This window comes from Leguminivora glycinivorella, chromosome 9, assembly GCF_023078275.1.
Source record: "Leguminivora glycinivorella isolate SPB_JAAS2020 chromosome 9, LegGlyc_1.1, whole genome shotgun sequence".
NCBI lineage: Eukaryota > Metazoa > Arthropoda > Insecta > Lepidoptera > Tortricidae > Leguminivora > Leguminivora glycinivorella.
Genome location: NC_062979.1, coordinates 5,348,601 through 5,371,974, shown reverse-complemented (window position 1 = coordinate 5,371,974; position 23,374 = coordinate 5,348,601). Strand labels below are relative to the sequence as shown.

The window sequence follows — 23,374 nt, the reverse complement described above, 5'->3', positions numbered from 1 at the left end:
AGAAGCTAGGTATTAGGTTTAATATCCCTTTACAATATTGGGTTGAATAATTCATCTTGAATTCTTTGAATTTTTGTTTTAAGCGGACTGTCTGCTAGACGTGTGCGCCGATCAAAAAATGATCGGCGGCGGCGTTTGTCAAAAAATCGGCGGCGGCGGCGTATTTTCGGCGTGACCTTGATTTCATGTTTCTTATATAAAAATCATTTATTTGTTTTTATTCTTGAAAATTTGATTAATACAGGTATACTACGTACACTTTTATATAAAATATGAGTTAAATAACACATATAAGTGAACATGGGATAGGAAAAGACACTTTCGAGTATACCCAAATAGTTACCCTTTGTTGGCACAAAACCTTTTTTGATCAATGTTGGCTTCCATCAAAGGATTTCTTCTCTAAGTGATCATGAATCCACAACCATCTCTTTCTTTATGATGAGCTTAGTGATGAAATTAAAGAAGAACTTTGTGGCCAAACGCGATCGTCGGCTATAGCTGTAATCAAACTCATTTGGAAATGCCTTTTGCTTATTTGGCCACCATTTGGCTTGTCCGCCGGTGCTCAATAATGTGCCATGGAAACTAATAAACTAGAAATCGTTTTGCTGGTTACTTTATTTTCAATTCGTAGTCTTTTTGGTACACTAAAGGAGTAGTATAAAACGGACTTGAATTGATGAATGCCGAGCAGGCCAAGGTGCAAGACGTGGGTTTCGTCATAAAACCAAACTAAAATGGAGTTGGGAGTGGGGCCCATGTTGCTAGGCAAAGCGATGGCAGGTGGACTAATATTTTAACAGGATGGTGTCGGCTTACAAATGTAAGAAGCGCTTGACATCCGTTGGCTCGCTGGGTGGACGACATCCGGAAAATTGCGGGTCATAACTGGATAAGAGTAGCTGCTTAGGATCGGGACGGCTCAGCAGTGGGTGAAAAAAGGCTGATATGATGATGATGATAACGGACTTGTTTGTAGATCGGGTCACGCCAAAGCTGATTTTTATGAGGTTGGGTCTACGCCATAAGAGTAAGAAAGCTGAATTTACATCGGTGACATCTCAAAAGCATACATAACTTCAGCAAAACTCCAATGATACCGTCGTTATCAGTGTCGAGGAAAAAAAGAGCTTTATACGCTGAACTATGCTGGAAACGAACGTCCGGCATATAGGTCTCGGCATTTTGAGTTGGACGCAGACAGTTTATTAGAAAATGCGGTTCTGTTTTTTGAGTCTTGGAACCACTGAACAATTTTACTATGTGCTATACGATACGTGCAGGACATGTTTGCACCTGATCGGTGGGCTAAAGTAGCAACTGAATGGTTACCGCAGCTTCTCCGGGGAAAGGCAGATCAAAAATACAGATATCACTCGGACGGCGGGAGCAGGCATCAAACCGTGATGAATGGATGAAGGAAGAGGAGGCATTTACCCAGCAGTGGGACACATATTGGGCTACTTAAAAAAAAAACACGATTCTATCAAATGAAGTTTGACACTTGCCAGTGATTGGAACCACAGAGAATGGAATGAAAAGCTTCATTTTCTGCAGAACCAGATCAGCAACGAAATTAGGATCATGCAAATTGAAGCAAACCTGGGTTACCTGGGGGCGTAAGGCGCAAAAAACAATCGCCTCCTATTCAATCTGCTGATTTATTGTCTTACACACAGCGGCTATAAGCAATTTGCCGACGCGGTGGGCACGTGGGTATTTTGGAACGGACAATATTTCGAGGAGCCACGAAATCTTGAATGGATTCAATGGTGATCTAGATGAAAAGATAGCAGAAGATCCAACAGGGAAAGTTCTTGGCTCTCCAGATGTGGTATTCTCGTAGTGCTGTAAACAATTGTGTCAAGTCGTATGCCAGATCAAAGTCGTCACGATCATAGATCTTCCCCCATATCCGGTTTTTCGCATCTTTCTTAGTGCTTAATACAGAATATTTTAATAAAAGTAAATTATATGTATTGGAAATTGCATAAAAAGTCCAAAAATGTAAGCATATACTAAGTTTGAGCAATTTATTAACCACCAAGGTCACGCCGATTTCACGCCGATTAATAATCGGCGGCGGCGGCGTGGCCAAAATTACCGGCGGCGGCGGCGCGCCGGCGCGGCGCACACCTCTACTGTCTGCTAATAGAAAAATTACCGCTTTGATCAAACCCGTCCGGGGTTTGATCAAATCAATCAAACACACAAAATACATACATACCAGTTTTGATGATTTAGTAATAGTTTTACTATACTTTTATATGTAGACCCCCTTGTGTAATTACCCTTTTGTTTTTAATCGAAAAACCTAAGTCTACAAACTCTACATACATACCTATTCACTTGTAGAAGTGTTTGTTTTTTTACCATTGCATTTAGAAACATACACAATGTCTACTTTTGTGTGGAAGCATTTAATCCTTAGTCACATTTCGTTCCGTAATGATATTCTTAAATAAGTTTTTACCCTGAAGGGTCCCTTGTCCCCACCCGGTATATATCTACCAAGAGCAAAAATGTATTAAATAGTTCTTAAATTGAAAGTTAAACTGTAAGGTGCAAAGTTTTGCTCGTAATCGATATTTGCAGGTGATACTCAATTCCCGGAGTTTCAAACTAGAGCTAAAATAGAGTTTTATCTATGTAAGTGGTCAAATTAAAGAGACGGCAGAATTTCATCGTATTATCGGGGTTTTTGCTGACTGGGGTATTTCCGCGACGTCAACTTTTCTCCATTTAAATACTTCAGCAAATCAGCACCAACTCTTTTGTTTTCAGTTTTCTATGACCCGCCGAGAATAAAACAAGCACGAAATGAACACTATTCTCTACTGCCTATTGTTTATTATTCATTTATTTTATTAGGTACAGTTTATACGCGCTTCGCCATAAATAATCAATAGAACTTTTAAATAATCTTTTAATCTTAAAATACTTGTATAATATAACTACATTTACGTAGGTTCCTATTCAAAGGACTAGTACAATAAAATGTATGGATCACAACACATCACTGCAGGCAATGTAGAGTCAAGTTCACCTAGTAAAAAAGGTATCATATACTTATACAATCAATTACAAATATTTGTTAAGAAATTGAAACTAAAGCCAGTATCTGACTTGGTATAATATAATTTGGCATATTTTATATCAAAAAAGATGGCCCACGTTTTTTGTTCTCAAAATACATAATTGTTCAAAAGTAGTTCAAAAATAATTTGAAAATTCGTTAATGTAAGTAAGTATTTCACAGTACACGAGAAAGTCCTAAAAGGAGATAACGTTTAGTATTACTACTCTAATTTATATCTTACAATATTCATAATCTCTATTTATTACATACATGATTATACTTAAGGTTTTATTTTGTTTATCTACATAAGCAAACATTAATTTGCCGGAATTACGAAGAGCAAAGTAACGTTTCAATTATATTGTAAAATCTTTGCTCTCTGTAGATGATATTTCAAGCTTCAATCACAATTTTGTTCGCAAATATTGCGAATTCAAATGATACGTACAATCGCATCCAAAATAACAGACGCACTTCCAGTCGAGATCGAATCAACCAACACTTCACGAGACCGGTACATGAGCCAATATTAAAACTAACCTAAATTCAATTCCATAATACGGGGCTCAGATGTTCACGTAAACACGCGCGTTTCATCTGGAATTGAATTTAGTAATACCGGCGTGTGTAAAGCTGACGTGGAACCGTTCAAGCTTGGCTTACTCACGTACGAATACGAATTCGTTGTAGTGGTTCCAGCGGTTCTCTTCAGAATCCACTCCCGGCTTGAGCTCGGCAGCACCGCCGGCGGTGCCGCTGCCGCAGCTGGCCGTCAGCTTGAACCCGTTCTCCTGCAGGTTGTCGAAAGCTTGCTCGATGAAGGAATGCTTCAGGAAGAACCGGGACGTGTACCTGTCCGCCAATCCATGGTCTGGATCTCGAGATTCGTTCAGCGTTTCTCCGAAGACATCGCGGCACAGCGTCACTTTTCCACAGACGAGGATACGAGATAACTTGCGGAATTTCACATCGGCCAAGCCGTCACGGCCGAAAGCGAAGCTTCCTCTGTACCCTACCGTGATGCATCCTTTTTCACGGTTAGGAGGACGAGGATCCGCTTCCCGGACAGCGTTTTCTAAGCCGGGCAGCTTGTAGTGTTTAGCTTCCCGCGCTAGTCGTTTGTGCTCGCGGAAGCACTCCGGCAGCACGAGGCCGCCGTCTCGGAGGTAATCCAAAACATAGCGGAAGAGAACTCCGTCGCGGTCGAAGAAAATACGGCCGCGAGCGTCGCGAGGATGCTCGGGGTCGGCGAGCGCGGTGGCCGGCAGCGAGTCGGGTTCGCGGAGTATAGTCTCGCGCGTGGTGGCGTAGTGCACGCCGCCCACGTTGAGCTCGAGCACGTCGGGCGGAGCGTCCGCCATGGTCGAGGGTCGAGGGCGCAGTGGCGCGGCGGCTGCGCGCCCCTCGCTCCCTCCCTGACCCACTTACCGCGCGTCTCGCGAGCCCATCAATAACGCACGCCCGGGTTACTGACTCGAACGTAATTATTTCCCACCCTTTCGAGGGAAAACTTCTCCGTAAAAGCCTTCAAGGTCGACGTCTATTGTTGGCTAACAGATGGTTTATTATTGCCGATATTCAGACGAATGCTTATTGCTCCGGGGCGGGCGGGTTACTGTGTGCTCACTCGCGGCGGACGACTTGTGCATTTTATGTTGATGAAACTTTAAAATTACGCTGACGTTAGCCGGCCACGTGAAATAATTGTTTAGGTACTATTCGCTGCGTAATGGGATTCTGCGTGTGCTGAAATTTTTACTCATTACAGGAGTTTTTATGGGCGTCGTGGGAAATACGTTTCGTGTACGGGTGCACCTTTATGAACGAGATGAAGGTTGACGAAGGGCGAGCGTAATTAAACTTTAATAGAGGTTCGTAAAAAGTAACGGTAATGAATTAAAAAGAAGTCAGTTAAAGAAGTGTTTATTAAAAGGAAAATAAATAGAACCGATGTTTTCAAGAAAAAGGTACACGTTTACAATGCTATATAATTGTCTTTCAGTGAAAATGGTACCTGTTGCTTGTTAACAATACAAATACTGAACATTCATACAATTTAGCACCTTAATGATACACTAGGGATCACGCGAGATTACATCGTTTTGCAGCGATGAGACTCTAAATTGGTTTGGCTAATAAATTACCTTTTCAGTCCTTTCTGATGGTGAAGTTGTCGAACGTGTACTGGTCAATGTCTTGTGGGTTTCTGAACTCCGCTTTGTCAATTTGGCTGCTCGGGCTGCCGATGGTTTTGAGCCAGTGCATCCTGTAAAAGAGGTTGACGTAAGCTTTTGCTTTTTTTGTGCAGCCGCATACTGTAAGGAGGGATTCTAAGGGGTGAATAAAGTTGTAAACTGTTATTACTAAAGTTTGTTTAAATTGTAGGTCTATTATCAAAGAATAACACGTTTCTTTAAAGGTATAGTTAACATATAAAATAAAAAAAGTTATAACGATATTTTCGATTGATGTTTAAATTCCTCGAAGTCGTGAGCTGAATACCAGTATAAAAGTTGATTGGCTCTAATATCTAGATTCTAGTCTAAAGCAACAGAGCTTACAATTATAATACAACTAGCTTTTGCCCGCGGCTTCGCTCGCGTTAGAAAGAGACAAAAAGTAGCCTATGGCACTCTCCATCCCTTCAAATATCTCCACTTAAAAATCACGTCAATTCGTCGCTCCGTTTTGCCGTGAAAGACGGACAAACAAACAGACACACACACAGTTTCCCATTTATAATATTAGTATGGATATGTAGATGTTTTATGACGCTAAAAATAAACAATTGTATCATGTTTCTGCCCTTCGTTACAGAGAATACAGAGTTTTATTCCAGCTTTTATGGGAGTTGTCTTTACTGTAGTTTATTCAGAAAAGTTTACATCCGGTGAAGTTTGTGGCAACTTGTTTACATTTGGCTCCTCTTCAACTGTGTAATGTTAGCTGTACAGTCAACCAATCTGAATCCTAGGCCACTGTAGAACCCTTTCACAGTAAAAGTGACTGTTATCCATACTATCCATACTAATATTATAAATGGGTGATTCTAAGTTAAGAGGTACTTTCGACGGCACTGACAAAAAAATATATTTTTTCAAGATAATACTTCATAATAACATATTTATTTTATAAAACTAAATGTTTTCTACCTGGGCACTCAAAGTTATTACAGAAATTCATGTAAATTAGTCACAATCAGCTCTAATGTAGGAAAAATGTCTCTCCCCTGGCCTGTCCCCCAACCGAATTTATTTGTCAACAAGTAATTATGACTTTGTTAAAATTCACTTATTATTTTAATAGCCTTAATTTTACAAACACAAATAACTAAGGAACAGTATTTTATGAGTGGTATTTCTTATATTACTGTATTTAACAACAATTATGAACTCCAAACTTTGTCCTACGTGTTTCGTGTCTCGTCCCCTGGCTTTTTAGTTTTCGTTCAAAAGTCGGTTTAATTTGTTAATCTGTGGAGGTTCTGTCCTCTAATACACAGGGTGTTATGTGAAGTTACCGTCAAGAGGCGCGTAAGGCAACTATGCATCCGTTTTGTTGATTATTTCGGCCACGGCACTCGCTGGGTACAGAAATGTTGAGTGAATGCAGTCTTTCCTCTGGTCACTTTTATTTCACAATCATTTGTTTAAATACTAATATATATAACAATATCCACTGTAAATGTTGAATATATTGTTACGTTTATTTATGAATTGCGTACGAGAAACACTTTTACAGCTATTTTTGATTTTCATCGAAAATGTATCTCCCCTGGCGTATCAAAAAAGCCAGGGGAGATACTTTTGTACTAGTTTTGATTATTTTTATTTCCGTTTTCTCTTAACCTTTGTTTAGCGTTGTGCCTATTTTTATTTTAGCTTTACGATAGAAGGTTTTCTTTCCAGAAAAACGCAACTATTAAGAAAAAAAGAGTACACATTCACATTCAACTTCATATGAAATTTTCGTGAAGCTGTTTAATAATTAATAGTTTAAAAAACACTATAAAACACGCTTTTATAAATGCACGTAAAAGCCAAAAATAAATTATGGATCGTTCAAGTTGTCTCTATTTGTGAGCTGAAGTTTAAAAACTATGTGCTTTTAATTATAATATTTGATTGTAAAAGCGTGGGGCGCTGGAACAGGAAAGACTTTTTGTATAACTTGCTGATAAATCAAATTATGCTATGCTACGGGAAGGAGGTTACACAGATTGACGCGCTAACTGGAGTTGCAGCATGACTAGTAGGTTCTACATTAAACAGTCAAATCAATTAAAAGTCAGTGTTCAAAGTAGGTACCAGTTTGTCGAACTCAGACAAAATATGCGCTAGTAGCGAGGAGAGGCGACAGTCACCGACACTTAGAACGCCGCTTTTTTCCGGTAATCAAAGTACAAAAGGGGAAAATGTCTACAGTGACAGGATGCAGAGTTCTTGTTCGTGGACGAGATATCTTTGGTTCTCTTTGGTAACCCTTAGGCGGCATATGTAAACGTTATGTTCTTATGCAACTTCATTCGCCAGGAAGTTCGGATTAGTATTTGTTTACAAGAAAGTCTTTCCTGTTCCAGCGCCCCACGCTTTTACAATCAAATATTATAATTAAAAGCACATAGTTTTTAAACTTCAGCTCACAAATAGAGACAACTTGAACGATCCATAATTTATTTTTGGCTTTTACGTGCATTTATAAAAGCGTGTTTTATAGTGTTTTTTAAACTATTAATTTATTTTATACTTTTTAGTCATTAATAATGAAATACTTTTAACATTTATACATAAATTTATTTCAAGTAGGCGGATTTTATATGTCATTTGTGGCTTAACGTGTACTCATTGCTAATTGCTACTTAATAATAACCAGCGGCTACCTTCTTATTACGGTATTATCATAAAAATGTTTATACCTAGTAAGTTATCCGTAAAAGATAGACCCCCTTTATTTGCTCTTAAGGGTCACAGGAAAACCATTACCCAACTTATTTTAAATACAATGTTGATCTTTCTTTTATGCGGGGGGCTTCGCCCCCCGAGTCCCCCTTTGTTTGCTCTGAAAGGTCACAAGAAAACGCTAACCCAACTTATTTTAAATACTACGTTAATCTTTCTTTTATGCGGGGGGCTTCGTCCCCCGAGTCCCCCTTTGTTTGCTCTGAAAGGTCACAAGAAAACGCTAACCCAACTTATTTTAAATACTACGTTAATCTTTCTTTTATGCGGGGGGCTTCGCCCCCCGAGCCCCCCTTTGTTTGCTCTTAAAGGTCACAAGAAAACGCTAATTCAACTTATTCTAAATACTACGTTGACCTTTCTTTCATGCGGGGGGCTTCGCCCCCCGAGGCCCCGTATTCTTTACTCTTAAGGATCACAAAAAAAACTTTTTTTTTTGTTTTTTTTTTTCGTGGGGAATGCGTTCACGCATACCGCCGGGTCTGAGGTGGTGGGCGACCCGGTCGGTTATGTGGGGCTCGAGGCTGTAAAGAGTCACCCCTACCCACTAAACCCCACGGTGTCCTCTCACCGCTTTGTGTGCGGGGTCCCGGGAAGCTGTAAAGTGCATCCGCGGCCCCGCAGCGGCCATCCTGGATCAGAATCCCTCGCAGGTCGGGCCATGAGCCGACCGGTCCTCACTGTGGGAGCGCTTCCTGGACACAAGGGTCGCACTCTCCAACTCGAGAGCCAGCGTATTGGGCGGGGGCGCTCTCATGCATCCCTCGCCCGCTGGCTGTCTTTAGGGTGGCAGGTTCCGCTCGTGAGCGGCACGTCTGCGACCTATGCATCACAAGAAAACCTTAACCCAACTTATTCTAAATACTACGTTGATCTTTCTTTCATGCTGAAAGGGGCTTCGCTACCCCGGGGGCTTCGCCCCCGAGCCCCCCTTTGTTTGCTCTTAAAGGTCACAAGAAAACGCTAACCCAACTTATTTTAAATACAACGTTGATCTTTCTTTTATGCGGGGGGGGCTTCGCTAAACCCCTACGTTGAGCCCCCGAGCCCCCCTTTGTTTGCTCTGAAAGGTCACAAGAAAACGCTAACCCAACTTATTTTAAATACTACGTTAATCTTTCTTTTATGCGGGGGGCTTCGCCCCCCGAGCCCCCCTTTGTTTGCTCTTAAAGGTCACAAGAAAACGCTAACCCAACTTATTCTAAATACTACGTTGACCTTTCTTTCATGCGGGGGGCTTCGCCCCCCGAGGCCCCCTTTTCTTTACTCTTAAGGATCACAAAAAAAACTTTTTTTTTGTTTTTTTTTTCGTGGGGAATGCGTTCACGCATACCGCCGGGTCTGAGGTGGTGGGCGACCCGGTCGGTTATGTGGGGCTCGAGGCTGTAAAGACTCACCCCTACCCACTAAACCCCACGGTGTCCTCTCACCGCTTTGTGTGCGGGGTCCCGGGAAGCTGTAAAGTGCATCCGCGGCCCCGCAGCGGCCATCCTGGATCAGAATCCCTCGCAGGTCGGGCCATGAGCCGACCGGTCCTCACTGTGGGAGCGCTTCCTGGACACAAGGGTCGCACTCTCCAACTCGAGAGCCAGCGTATTGGGCGGGGGCGCTCTCATGCATCCCTCGCCCGCTGGCTGTCTTTAGGGTGGCAGGTTCCGCTCGTGAGCGGCACGTCTGCGACCTATGCATCACAAGAAAACCTTAACCCAACTTATTTTAAATACAACGTTGATCTTTCTTTTATGCGGGGGGCTTCGCCCCCCGAGCCCCCCTTTGTTTGCTCTGAAAGGTCACAAGAAAACGCTATCCCAACTTATTTTATATACTACGTTAATCTTTCTTTTATGCGAGGGGCTTCGCCCCCCGAGCCCCCCTTTGTTTGCTCTTAAAGGTCACTAGAAAACGCTAACCGAACTTATCTTAAATACTACGTTGATCTTTCTTTCATGCGGGGGGCTTTGCCCCCCGAGCCCCCCTTTGTTTGCTCTTAAAGGTCACAAGAAAACGCTAAACCAATTTATTCTAAATACTACGTTGATCTTTCTTTCATGCGGGGGGCTTCGCCCCCCGAGCCCCCCTTTGTTTGCTCTTAAAGGTCATAAGAAAACGCTAAACCAATGTATTCTAAATACTACGTTGATCTTTCTTTCATGCGGGGGCTTCGCCCCCGAGCCCCCTTTGTTTGCTCTTAAAGGTCACAAGAAAACGCTAACCCAACTTATTTTAAATACAACGTTGATCTTTCTTTTATGCGGGGGCTTCGCCCCCCGAGCCCCCCTTTGTTTGCTCTGAAATGTCACAAGAAAACGCTAACCCAACTTATCTTAAATACTACGTTAATCTTTCTTTTATGCGGGGGCTTCGCCCCCCGAGCCCCCCTTTGTTTGCTCTTAAAGGTCACAAGAAAACGCTAACCCAACTGATCTTAAATACTACGTTGATCTTTCTTTCATGCGGGGGGCTTCGCCCCCCGAGCCCCCCTTTGTTTGCTCTTAAAGCTCACAAGAAAACGCTAACCCAACTGATCTTAAATACTACGTTGATCTTCCTTTCATGCGGGGGGCTTCGCCCCCCGAGCCCCCCTTTGTTTGCTCTTAAAGCTCACATGAAAACGCTAACCCAACTGATCTTAAATACTACGTTGATCTTTCTTTCATGCGGGGGGCTTCGCCCCCCGAGCCCCCTTTGTTTGCTCTTAAAGGTCCAAGAAATCGCTAACCCAACTTATTCTAAATACTACGTTGATCTTTCTTTCATGCGGGGGCTTCGCCCCCCGAGCCCCCCTTTGTTTGCTCTTAAAGGTCACAAGAAAACGCTAACCCAACTTATCTTAAATACTACGTTGATCTTTCTTTCATGCGGGGGGCTTCGCCCCCCGAGCCCCCCTTTTCTTTGCTCTTAAGGATCACAAGAAAACCTTAACCCAACTTATTTTAAATACAACGTTTATCTTTCTTTCTTGAAGGGGCTTCGCCCCCGAGCCCCCTTTGTTTGCTCTGAAAGGTCACAAGAAAACGCTAACCCAACTTTTTTAAATACTACGTTGATCTTTCTTTCATGCTTCCCCCTCGAGCCCCCCCCCCTTTTTCTGTTCTTATCTTCCGGCACCATCATCAGGCCTTGAAACCTACTCGTAGTCATAGTTCATTACAAGACTTTTCTAAGAAGCCCAAAAACAGTTATGATACGATGTTCCATCATGTAGTTCCAGTTCATATCTTCCGGCTCCATCATCAGACCTTGAAACCTAATCGTAGTCAAAGTTCATTACAAGACTTTTCTAAGAAGCCCAAAAACAACTATGATACGATGTTCCATCATGTAGTTCCAGTTCATATCTTCCGGCTCCATCATCAGACCTTGAAACCTAATCGTAGTCAAAGTTCATTACAAGACTTTTTTAAGAAGCCCAAAAACAGCTATGACACGATGCTCCATCATGTAGTTCCAGCTCATATCTTCCGGCTCCATCATCAGACCTTGAAACCTACTTGTAGTCAAAGTTCATTACAAGACTTTCCTAAGAAGCCCAAAAACAGCTATGATACGATGTTCCATCATGTAGTTCCAGTTCATATCTTCCGGCTCCATCATCAGACCTTGAAACCTAATCGTAGTCAAAGTTCATTACAAGACTTTTCTAAAAAACCCAAAAACAGCTATGATACGATGTTCCATCATGTAGTTCCAGTTCATATCTTTCGGCTTCATCATCAGACCTTGAAACCTAATTGTAGTCAAAGTTCATTACAAGACTTTTCTAAGAAACCCAAAAACGGCTATGATACGATGTTCCATCATGTAGTTCCAGTTCATATCTTCCGACTCCATCATCAGATCAGCTCAACAGTACCATATTATTGTATTGTCATCGGAACTACATATAGCTGCCAATTATCATTACGCTACGATCCTTGGAAGATGGTTAAATTAGCCTCCGCAGATTCCATTACATAGTTAGTTACATACACGACGACCTAATAAAAGCGTGTTAAAAAGGTTTAATACTGATATTAATATGATAGGTTTTTGTTTACTTGTTGCCTATTGATTGTACATTCAAATTATTTTTGTTTTAATGGATAATATGGAGAAGTGAAAAATAAGACAACTCATTAAGGAATTATCACTTTTCTTGCTGTAAGAATGTTATGAAATGTAAAGTCTGAGTATAAATAATCAATAATTATAATAAAAACAATAAATAGAGTTAATTCTTAAAAAATAAAACTAAATTTTTCATACAACTGGTACTTTTACCTAACCAGTAGGTAATAGGTAAAAATATGGTTAGAAAAGGAGTTCTTGGGGTTCGTCAAAAATGAAAGCACTTCAAAACCATATTAAAAACACACTGGTATAATAGTGCCAGAAATTAACCAAATGGTAAAAATAAGAATGACTCTAAAGGGGGCGTCCATTAATCGCGTCATACGTTTTTGGCTTATTTTAGACCCCCCCCCTCCCCCATGGTGATCTTTGGTGATATTTTCAGGACCCCCCCCCCCCCCCCTGGCCAATATGACGTGTAATTTTTTGGCAACTTAAGTAGACTTTTCCAACCCACGAATCAACCAAATTTTGGCGCGAAATTCAAATTTTCTATGCCCTCATTTTTAAGGTTCCCTACCTCAAAAAGGAAACCACTGAACCAAAACTACTGAACCGATTAACTTGTTTGGCACACATATGTAAACTTATGACCCAAAGACGGCCATGTAATTTAAAAAAAAAAAAAAAAAAAAAAACAATTATAGGGGCCACTTTTGGGGGGTAAAAGTGAAAAAGAAATCAAAGGTTTTTGAAATAGTTTTTTAGCGTGTTACATATCAAATGAAAGAGCGTTAATTGGGCCATTTTTTTTTCAAAGTTGTCCACCCCACTTTTTTTTTATTTGGTATTTTTTATGTGCTTTCCACTCAGAATCGCGAGCTCTTTCAATCCTAATAGGAGTACAAAAGTGTCCCAAGGTTTTTCCCTATTCCGTTACCATTTTTTCATACATTTTGTATGGCGGTAACGGAATGGAAGGTCTAAAAAAATATGGAAATCTTGGGACATTTTTTTCTCCTATCACGATCAAAAGACCTCGCGATTCTGAATATGAATCGCGTAAAAATACCCATGTTACAAAAAAGTGGGGTGGATAACTTAGAAAAAAAATGGCCCTTATGTATGTAATTTTCAAGTAATTTAAGAAAACAGGCAAAAATGACCATTCCCTTATCTCCGAAACTAATTAGCATAATATTTTCAAAAAAATACCCGAGATAGCCTTTAATGTATAGATTACAAGAAAACCTATTAGAAATATATAGTCAAGCCTAAATTGGGCTTAAAAGAAAAAACTCAAATTACGAATTTCACTCACTGGGGCTGCAAGGAGTTACCAAATCTTTTGAAAGTGTTGAGTGCGTTTGAATATTACATGTACATTCATTTTTGTTTCGTCTTTTTAGGGTTCCGTAGTCAATTATAGTTTCGCCATGTCTGTCTATCCGTCCGTCCGTCCGCGGATAATTTCAGTGACCGTTAGCACTAGAAAGCTGAAATTTGGTACCAATATGTATATCAATCACGCCAACTAAGTGGTAAAATAACCCCCCCCCCCCCCCCCTACATGTAAAGTGGGGACTGTTTTTTTTTTCCGACCCCAATGTGTGATATATTGTTGGATAGGTATTTAAAAATGAATAAGGGTTTACTAAAATCGTTTTTTGATAATATTTTCGGAAATAATCGCTCCTAAAGGAAAAAAAAGCGTCCCCCCCTCTCTAACTTTTGAACCATATGTTTAAAAAATATGAATAAATCACAAAAGTAGAACTTTATAAAGACTTTCTAAGAAAATTGTTTTGAACTTGATAGGTAGTGGTTTTTGAGAAAAATACGGAAAACTACAGAACCCTACACTGAGCGTGGCCCGACACGCTCTTGGCCGGTTTTTTATAAATTGTTCAAAATATCGATTATTTTATTTTCAAAAATGACTTAGCGCCTCCAGAAGGCGCTTAAGCTCTTCTTGTGATGTAAGGAACCCTTGCAACACGAGTCCAACTCACACTTGGCCGGTTTTTAAGTATTATGGCTCATCTATGATTCCGCCAACGTCAAGGTTTAGGAAGGCACGCGTTTTTTGAAGACAGTTGGCCGGTGAGCTCTACATTTGTCAAATTTGCCGCCTTTTTTCAGTGCCATGCCATGATTAGGTTGACCGTCTATAACCGACTGTCCGTGTACACGTGATGAGGGCAAACTAAATAATCTTTGAGAATTAAAAATAACCGACTGCACACAGCTCTTTTTTTCTCACTTGATGGTCTCATCGGAAGATCAGCGCTGGAAGTCACCAGCAACACGCTGAGATGAGGCCATTTCGTGGCACTTCATTCCTTTCTGTCAGTACTATTCTGTTCTCTTTGCACTGCACAACGCAAGTTCTGACTGTAAAAGTTGATATAAAAATAGCTCAGAAATATGTTTTTTCTTTACGTCAGTGTAACAAAAAAAATACACGTGATATGTTCCCAACCCCCCCACCCCCCATGGTGATATTTGGTGATTTTTTCATGACCCCCTCCCCCCTATGCAGTATGACGCGATTAATGGACGCCCCCAAAGGTGAAAGTTAAGTTATTCTGAGTTAGAGGAGATTTGAATAATAAAGCTCAATAGTTAATTAACAAAAAATAAAACCGCCTTCAAAAAAAGCGTGTTACAAAACACGGAGAAACTAAAAAGCCAAAAATAATAAACCTTTGAATTCAGATTTCTTATCGGATTGCAATAATCTAAACATCCAAATTATAAACAAATCAATTATTTTTGTAGTCGGTACCAGACCTGTTCGTCGCCTTGCTATTTCCTGTTTGCCCCACCCAACCATACGCAGGCTGGCCCCGACTCCAAAAATAATTGATTTGTTTATAATTTGGATGTTTAGATTATTGCAATCCGATAAGAAATCTGAATTCGAAGGTTTATTATTTTTGGCTTTTTAGTTTCTCCGTGTTTTGTAACACGCTTTTTTTGAAGGCGGTTTTATGTTTTGTTAAAAAGTTAATTTATTTGTTGATTTTTAGTGGTTCCTAGTGATATTATATGTATCAGTCCGAATATATGTACACTAGTGAAAGAATTGTCCTTTAACTCCTAACCATTGAGGAGTTGACCTTCCATCATCAGCTCAGCCACATAAAATTATTACCATCAGGCGCAAATACTGGTGTATCTTTGAAAAATACACAAAAAACATTACATGTGCCTATAACATTTGAAGAGTTCCCTCGATTTCTCCAAGATCCCATCATCAGACCCCGACTTGGTGCCAATGGGACCATCTCGGGGTTATACCCGTTCGATCAAAAAAAAATTTTTGAAAATCGGTCCACGATTCTCGGAGATATCGAGTAACATACATACAAAAAAAAAAAAACATTCAGTCGATGTGAGAACCTCCTCCTTTTTTGAAGTCGGTTAAAAAGCTCTAAACTGTATAATTATAAAGTAGGTAGGTACAAACGTGTGCCTTTCACCGAATGGTTTAACCGGAAGATCAGCGCTGGAAGTCGCCAGCAATATGCTGAGGTTAAACCATTTCGTGGCACCTTCTCGTTTTTATGTGTTCCTATTTGTAATATTTTTCTCTTTTGTGTGTGTTTACGAATAAAGTTAATTCTATTCTATTCTAAATAAAATAATTTCTATCATTTCTGTAAGAAAGCGCGGATGAAGGAGTTTTTAATATGGCGGAGTGCACAAAATAACGTTAGAAACTAACGCCGTGGGTTGCGTGGGCGAAGGTCGCGCGATGGTCGCGCGACGGCGATGCGATGCATACGAAATCATACATTATTGATATGGAAGTAGACGATGCGATGAGACGCGACGTAAAGCCACATTAAATGCATTAGTGCATGCACTGTCGTCACTTTTCTCATACTTCTCAGTCATGAACTCATGACATATGAGAACACATGATATGACAAAGCATTTCATCCCAACAAATAAAAATATCCACATCACAAAATTAAAATTTGAAAAAACCCCAACATAGTGGTCCGATTTTCATGAAACATGGCTAAGAACACTCCCGACTAATTCAGCTTTCAAACAAAAAACAAACTAAATCTATATCGGTTCATCCGTTCGGGAGCTACGATGCCACAGACAGAGACACATACAGACAGACAGACAGACATAAACTTCAAACATAACACCCCGTCGTTTTTGCGTCGGGGGTTAAAAATAAAAATAAAAAAGCATAATATAAAGGCAATTTAAGAATGTGTCTAACCCAGCGTCCGGAATCGACATGCTACACCAGTGGCATGCAATTTCGCGATACATCACGTGTAGAATGCAGGTAACGGGAAAATAGTGTTTGCTTTTCCTTCAGAGAAACGAGGGTTTCAAGCTACGGCGATATAATCTTGAATATTCTACTTAGTCGTTTTGTTTCCTACTTCATGTCTCGCTAGTAACAAGTTTTTTAAGTCGTTATTTTTCAGAAACTGTGACTTAATCACGTGTAAATTCTAGAATGTACTTAACGGAAAAAAATAGCTTTTTCTTCAGAGAATTTGAGGGAAATTTTCAGCTACTCGCGATAGTCGCGATATAATCTTGGTTACTTAGTATACCTCATTGTTTTGTTTTTTATTATTTCGTATCTATCGTGTAACAACTTATGCTGTTATTTTTCAGGAACTGACATAGTTTTAAGAAAGTAGCTATCAAGCTTAGATAATCGTTGGAAACAACAGACTTGCTTGTGAAGTGAGGGTGTAAACAAACACCAACAAATATCAACAAGTTGAACCATTGCCTACTTTTGATACTTCATAATTAATTCCTTACGAGATAGAGATCGATGACAGAAATATGAATTAAACAACTTCAAGTAAACTGACAACCTATATCTTATTAACATTGACAACAATAATAGCGATACTCAGAAGACGACATGTTACTGACGGAAACCAGGTTCAAAAGGTTTTAGTTGCAACTCTACGATATAATTAAGTTGAAATACGAGTAGTAACATTGATACAACTTTAGTTTTGCCTTTGAAAGTGCTAGAAAATAATTCAGTTTGAGTGTGGTTGACATTTTTTGGTAATGATTGTAATGAAGTATGATAAAATAATATTTAGGTACTTAAGGCAATTTTGACCCAGTCCCAGTTGCTACGAAATCCCCGATCACTCGTGATTTGATTTAGGTTTGTATAGTAAGAATTTTTGTGACTGATTAGTGTTCATTTATTCTCGGTTTTTATTTCTAGTTGATACACAAAGCGAAGATTGCATTTGTATTATAATCTTGAGCAGTGGTGGTCAAGTAAGGCCCGAGGGCCAAATCCGGCACGGTTATACATTTAAACGTTATACGGCCCTGATCCTTCATAATTTTTAAGAAAAAGAAACCGCCGCCTTTGGGGTTCTGGTGAAAGCTACTTGCGAATGTTGGATTACGTATTTCGGTTCTGACCATCACCAACAGTTCCACTGCACCAAATGTCACTATTCTGGACGTAAGTGCATGCTGTTCTTATAAAAATACCAAAGTCACTATAAACGTGCCGTTCAGATTTGAGGAGTTCGGTTCTGACCATCATCAGCACTTCCACTGCACCAAATGTCGCTGTTCTGGACGTAAGTGCATGTTGTTCTTATAAAAATACCAAAGTCACTATAAGCGTGCCGTTCAGATTTGAGGAGTTCCGTTCTGACCATCATCAGGAGTTCCACTGCACCAAATGTCACTGTTCTGGACGTAAGGGCATGCTGTTCTTATAAAAATACCAAAGTCACTATAAGCATGCCGTTCAGATTTGAGGAGTTCCGTTCTGACCGTCATCAGCACTTCCACTGCACCAAATGTCACTGTTCCGTACGTAAATTCATGCTGTTCCTTTAAAAATACAAAAAATCACCATATGTATGCCTTTCAGATTTGAGGAGTTCCCTCAATTTATCCAGGATCCCATCATCAGAACTGGGTTCTGAGAAAAATGGGACCAATCTGTATGCATATACATTCAATCAAAAAAAAATTTCAAAATCGGTCCAGTAACGACGGAGATATCGAGGAACAAACATTAAAAAAAAAAAAAAAAAAAAAAAAACATACAGACGACTTGATAACCGTCCTTCTTGAGAGATATGAGGCGACGGTTAAAAATAGTGTGTGATATTGCATTGTTGGTGGAAATCTGGCCCTCCTCTAGAATTCCTTCAAATTTTGGCCCCTAATGGATATAGTTTGCCCATCACTGGTCTTGAGTATGTACGGAATCCTAAAAACGAATTAACTCAAGCACGTGCAAGTTTTGTATAATAGCGCTACGCCGCCGTAGCTCGTAGGCTGCCTTTCAAATTGTAGTGATTATTCATGAAATAATTAACTAGTTGTGTTCGTAACTTTGCCTGCATACGTTTCGGTTCACATATGCTACTCGTATGTTCCTTAGGTTTCCCTAGGTTTGGCAGTGGATTTCAGATAGAAAATAACCACAAAATTAAAATTTTGAAAAAAAAAAAAACCCGCCCGACACCACTGTTAGCTACGATGCCACAGACAGACAGATAGACAGACATGTCAAACTTATAACACCCCGTCGTTTTTGCGTCGGGGGTTAATGAACTCTACCTTTCTGAGTAGTCGGGTCCACACAGTGCGAGGCACGTTGAGAGGCAATTTCCTCGCGCGGAAAACGTGTTCTGTAGACGTGTCTCTGCCTCGGGTGCGTTCTGCTCGGCCGAGCAACCTGCCTTGACCGAGGCACGTCTACACTTAACGTATGCCGCGCGAGATTGCCTTGCGACTCGCGACCTACCTCGCTCAGTCTGGACTGGACCCAGTTAATAGCGTTGCTGGCATACTGCCGTGATGCCGTTCATTTCTATGGAACAGCCAAATTTTTTTCGCGATTTCAGCATTGGTCTCATAATAAAAGTTGTTCATTATGACCACAAAAGTCACTATGCAAAATTTGAATGGTCCTTTTTATTTCACTCTGTATATCTTGGAAAACGAACGAATAAGAAGCGCTGGTAGCCTAGCGGTAAGTACGTGCGACTTTCGTTCCGGAGGTCGCGGGTTCGAACCCCGGCTCGCACCAATGAGTTTTTCGGAATTTATGTGCGAAATGTCATTTGATATTTGCCAGTCGCTTTTCGGTGAAGGAAAACATCGTGAGGAAACCGGACTAATTCCAATAAGGTCTAGTTTACCCCTCGGGTTTGAAGTTCAAATGGCAGTCGCTTTCGTAAAAACTAGTGCCTACGCCAAATCTTGGGATTTGTTGTCAAAGCAGACCCCAGGCTCCCATGAGCCGTGGCAAAATGCCGGGATAACGCAAGGAGGATGATAATCTTGGAAAACGAGCTTTGGCCGGAAAAAATAATATTCATCTCGTATCAACTAATTTTGCTAAGCATCGGTATAACGATAGTGCGCGAACGACAAAAAATACGTGATTTAAACCGTAAAAAATTAAAAGTGGAAACTTTAACGCAATCCAGTTTAAATAGGCTTGAACGCAAAAATGTAAATGTATTCCGGGCGTAATTCCCACTACGGGCAATTTGCATATCTTTGTCGGGTCCCGTAGGCGGGCCTGTTTCGGTTTTTCAATGTCAACACCGTTCTGCGAAGCTGAAGGGACAGTTGTACCCAACCATAATTGACAGACTGTTCAAGGGTAATCTAGTGTTCCGTAAAATAAGTACTTACAGCGTGCGTAGCCGAATGCACAAATGCTCGTAGACATCTATCTCTATCGCTCGTGCTCTATCGCACGACAGAGCCAGACTACCTTTCGCGGCGTTTCGTTTTCGGTTCGCGTCGTAGAAATGCCATTCGGCTACGGGGTCTAATTATGACTTTGTAAGCTTTTAAAATAATAGGATGAAAGAGTCTTACACAATTATCCCGTAAAAACGCGCTGCAAATTGGCTGGTGTAAGAGATGATTTTCTAAGGCCGATAGGCCACTATCATATGTTTATCATAGAGATATGATCATAGGCAACATGCCGTCCTTTTTCTTCACGTTAGAGAAAAAGGGCAGCAAGGCAAACAGAATTATGATCATATTTCTAAACATAGGAGTATCATAGTGTACGTTAGGCCTAAGGCAATGTGTTAGGAGCCTGGGCGCGTAGCCGAATGGCACAAACGCTCACGAAACGAAACGTATCGCTCTTGCATATTGGCGCGACAGGCCTAAGGTAATGTGCAGGAGCCTGGCCTGCCTGATCATCAAAATGATCGCCACAATGATCTCGGAAACGATCGTATTTGTCGTGCTAGTTCTGTCAACAGGCAACACCACTAGGTACTTCTGAAAAAACGTAGCGTGACACGTTCGAGAGTTTTCGTGAAATTACGAAGGAAAAACGTTTCACACTACATCTGTATCATGGTGACGGAACCCTTCAAAAAGGTATTGCATTTGCAAAAACAATTTTATGCAATTCCCACCGAAGTAACCACAAGCCGTCATACGGGTCGCGGCAAATTACGCTCTCATAATATACATTATGTCCAATTTTCTATATGCTTTCTTCTATAAGCTTTTATGTTAATTTCATCCCGTAGGTACCTATATTTTATTAACCCCCGACGCAAAAACGACGGGGTGTTATAAGTTTGACGTGTCTGTCTGTCTGTCTGTCTGTTTGTCTGTCTGTCTGTACTCTGTGTGTGTGTCTGTCTGTGCTCCCGAACGGATGAACCGATATCGATTTAGTTTTTATTGTTTGTAAGCTGAGTTAGTCGGGAGTGTTCTTAGCCATGTTTCATGAAAATCGGTCTACTATTTCGCCGTCGGGGGTTTTTTCAAAATTTTAATTTTGTGGTTAGGTTATTTGAATACTGTAAGGCAGAATATGACCTTATCAATTTGGAGAAGAAAGTGGGAATTGGGACTTAATCATATTTTTAAATTAAAGGAAAAATGGAAAAATTCACACTTCCGGCAGGACTCGAACCTGCGACCACAGGCTTTGCCAGAGCCATCTCGCTCCTAACTGTGCCACGGAGGCCTTTTCCTTTTTTACTTGAATTTAGAAATATGTAAAATCGCTCGCAGACAGCTTAAACCGGTGTGGAGCTCCTCGACCCTGACTAGAAGAACTAAACTGAGGATTTTCAAATGTAAAGGCCGTATTACTGTACGGGTGTGAGACCTGGTTTGTCCGCAAAGACCTAATGTCAAAACTCCAAGTGTTTGTGAACAAATGCTTGAGGCAGATCCTGCGTATCTTTTGGCCTAACTGGATCACAAACGCCCACTTATGGAGAATAACTGGACAAGCACCCGTACAAGAAGAAATACAGACGCGGAAATGGCATTGGATTGGACACATCCTCAGAAAACGTGATACCCACCTATCCAAAATGGCCCTCACCTGGAACGTACCCGGAAAGCGCAAACCATGCCGCCCTAAATCGACCTGGCGTCGTTCGGTTCAGCAGGAAAACAAATTTAGTATAGGTTAGCACATTGTTACTGGCGAATTCTCATTGTAAATTGATACTCCAGTGCCTGTTAAGATGTATTCTTACGAGTAGATGTTGCAATACGCCACCGTAAGGCGTTTAAAGATTGAGGGAATGCATGGATAAATTCGCACACACCCAGCAGGCCTCCGTGGCGCAGTTGGGAGCATGACGACTGCGGCAAAGCCAGAGGTCGCAGGTTCGAGTCCTGCCCGAGGTGTGAATTTTTCCTTCAATTTAAAAATATGTAATCTTGCTTAGGGCTACTCAGTTACAAACTTGCTTAGAAATATTGCGATAGCTTTTTTACAGTTTTTTACTCTTTTGTCTAATAACAGTGGACCTAAAGTGAACTCTTTTAGAAATAGAATAATAATAAACAGTGCAAAAATCCTAGTGTATGATGCTATGGTAAAAACTTACATAGATTCAACTTTATCCTGAGGTCCCTCCATGTGTCCAAGCACCGTTCCTTCAGCAGTGTTCTTGCACCAACCTCGCAGCCCCAGCTTGTCTGCTTGCTCCTTTGTGTACTATGATAAACAAAATTAAAATTTTGAATAAAAACACTGATATAGTGTACCAATTTTGATCAAACATGGCTAAGAACACTCCCAACTAATTCAACTTTCAAACCAAAAAAAACTAAATCTAAATTGGTCCTTTTGTTTAAGAGCTACAATGCCACTGACAGGCACATAACACCTCATCATTTTTGCTACTTCGGTACTTACTTAAAATTATTACTTTTAATTCACTAATGTCACTATTTTATTTGTAATTCACTGACTTTCTTTTTAATTAAATAAAATATTTTACTTATAAGATCTTATTGTAACATATTCATCCAAATAAATATTTCTATTCTATTCTGATTTGACTATAAAAAGATTGAAGGCATGTTTAAATCTAGCTAGTTTAAAGTAGTTAAATGATCTCATAGCAATAAGCAAACATGTAGGTATTATAGGTATTAAGATTTTTAGTTATTAAGTGCTATATTTGCCTGTGTGGTGACGGGTTAAGAATTTCACCACGCCCTTTCTTCCCATGGGTATCGTAGAAGGCGACTATGGGATATGGGTTAAATTGTGGCGTAGGCTAGAGGCTGGCAACCTGTCACTACAATGTCACAGTTTCGTTTTCTTTCAAGCCCTTATTTGCCAAGAGTGGCACTGAAGCTTTAGTAGTTTCATGTGTTCTGCCTACCCGTTTATGGGATACAGGCGTGATTGTATGTATGTATATTTGCAGTGCCCTTACAGGGTTCATAGCTGTACTATACTGAAATGTACCAACTTCACAAACTACTAATATGTACCTATGATGGCAATAAATAATTACTGATTACTGAAGGAAGAATAAGACGAAACGAAAAAATCTAAAATAATGCCTGTTTACGTAAATATCTAGATGAAAATTATACTTCAGAAGGTATAATAAAAATAGTTTCCTTGCCTTTCGGAAAAACACTCCTTGAACCCGGCCAAAAACTTCGAAATCGGACGCTTTGAGAGCCATGGTCACAGCTGCAGTGGTGCTATGAGATCTCAAAAGGCTCACAACACTCGTTAAAACCAACACACGGACATACATTTAAGTAATCCAGTATCAGTAGCTCTTTTCAGTGTTAATTTTCAGCCGCGCGAATAATTGGATAAAAATGCCGCAAGACGGAAAAGCGCAATCCGATCCGACTGTCAAATGTCAAGTGTCAGTCAGTACAGTACTGTCACTGTCACATACAAATGTCAAAAGACCAAAATCTCAGATTCAGGTTCGTTCGGAGGAGGTTTTATGCGTCCGAGGTTCGGAAAGCGTCACGT

General features: G+C 40.5%; 2 protein-coding genes across 2 annotated transcripts; both read right to left on the bottom strand.

Moving 5' to 3' along the window:
• Window positions 1–2,821: 2,821 nt before the first annotated feature.
• On the bottom strand, window positions 2,822–4,475 carry LOC125229567 (BTB/POZ domain-containing protein KCTD12). Its single transcript, XM_048134445.1, has one exon. It carries the CDS (start codon window positions 4,441–4,443, stop codon window positions 3,742–3,744), a length of 702 nt encoding a protein of 233 aa, XP_047990402.1. The 5' UTR covers window positions 4,444–4,475; the 3' UTR covers window positions 2,822–3,741.
• A 514-nt stretch (window positions 4,476–4,989) lies between these two features.
• On the bottom strand, window positions 4,990–23,246 carry LOC125229573 (acylphosphatase-2-like). Its single transcript, XM_048134453.1, has 3 exons — window positions 23,007–23,246; window positions 21,972–22,081; window positions 4,990–5,348 (listed from the first exon to the last, which is right to left on the bottom strand). The coding sequence occupies exons 1-3, from the start codon at window positions 23,142–23,144 to the stop codon at window positions 5,231–5,233; spliced, it is 366 nt and encodes a 121-aa protein (XP_047990410.1). The 5' UTR covers window positions 23,145–23,246; the 3' UTR covers window positions 4,990–5,230.
• Window positions 23,247–23,374: the final 128 nt, after the last annotated feature.

Coding starts and splice junctions, on each gene's coding strand:
- LOC125229567 (XM_048134445.1), bottom strand. CDS start 4,443: ATGGCGGACGCTCCGCCCGACGTGCTCGAGCTCAACGTGGGCGGCGTG.
- LOC125229573 (XM_048134453.1), bottom strand. CDS start 23,144: ATGTATGTCCGTGTGTTGGTTTTAACGAGTGTTGTGAGCCTTTTGAGA. Junction 22,082..23,006: donor AAGGAGTGTTTTTCCGAAAG/GCAAGGAAACTA, acceptor TGTTTATCATAG/TACACAAAGGAGCAAGCAGA. Junction 5,349..21,971: donor CAGGATAAAGTTGAATCTAT/GTAAGTTTTTAC, acceptor CCTCTTTTACAG/GATGCACTGGCTCAAAACCA.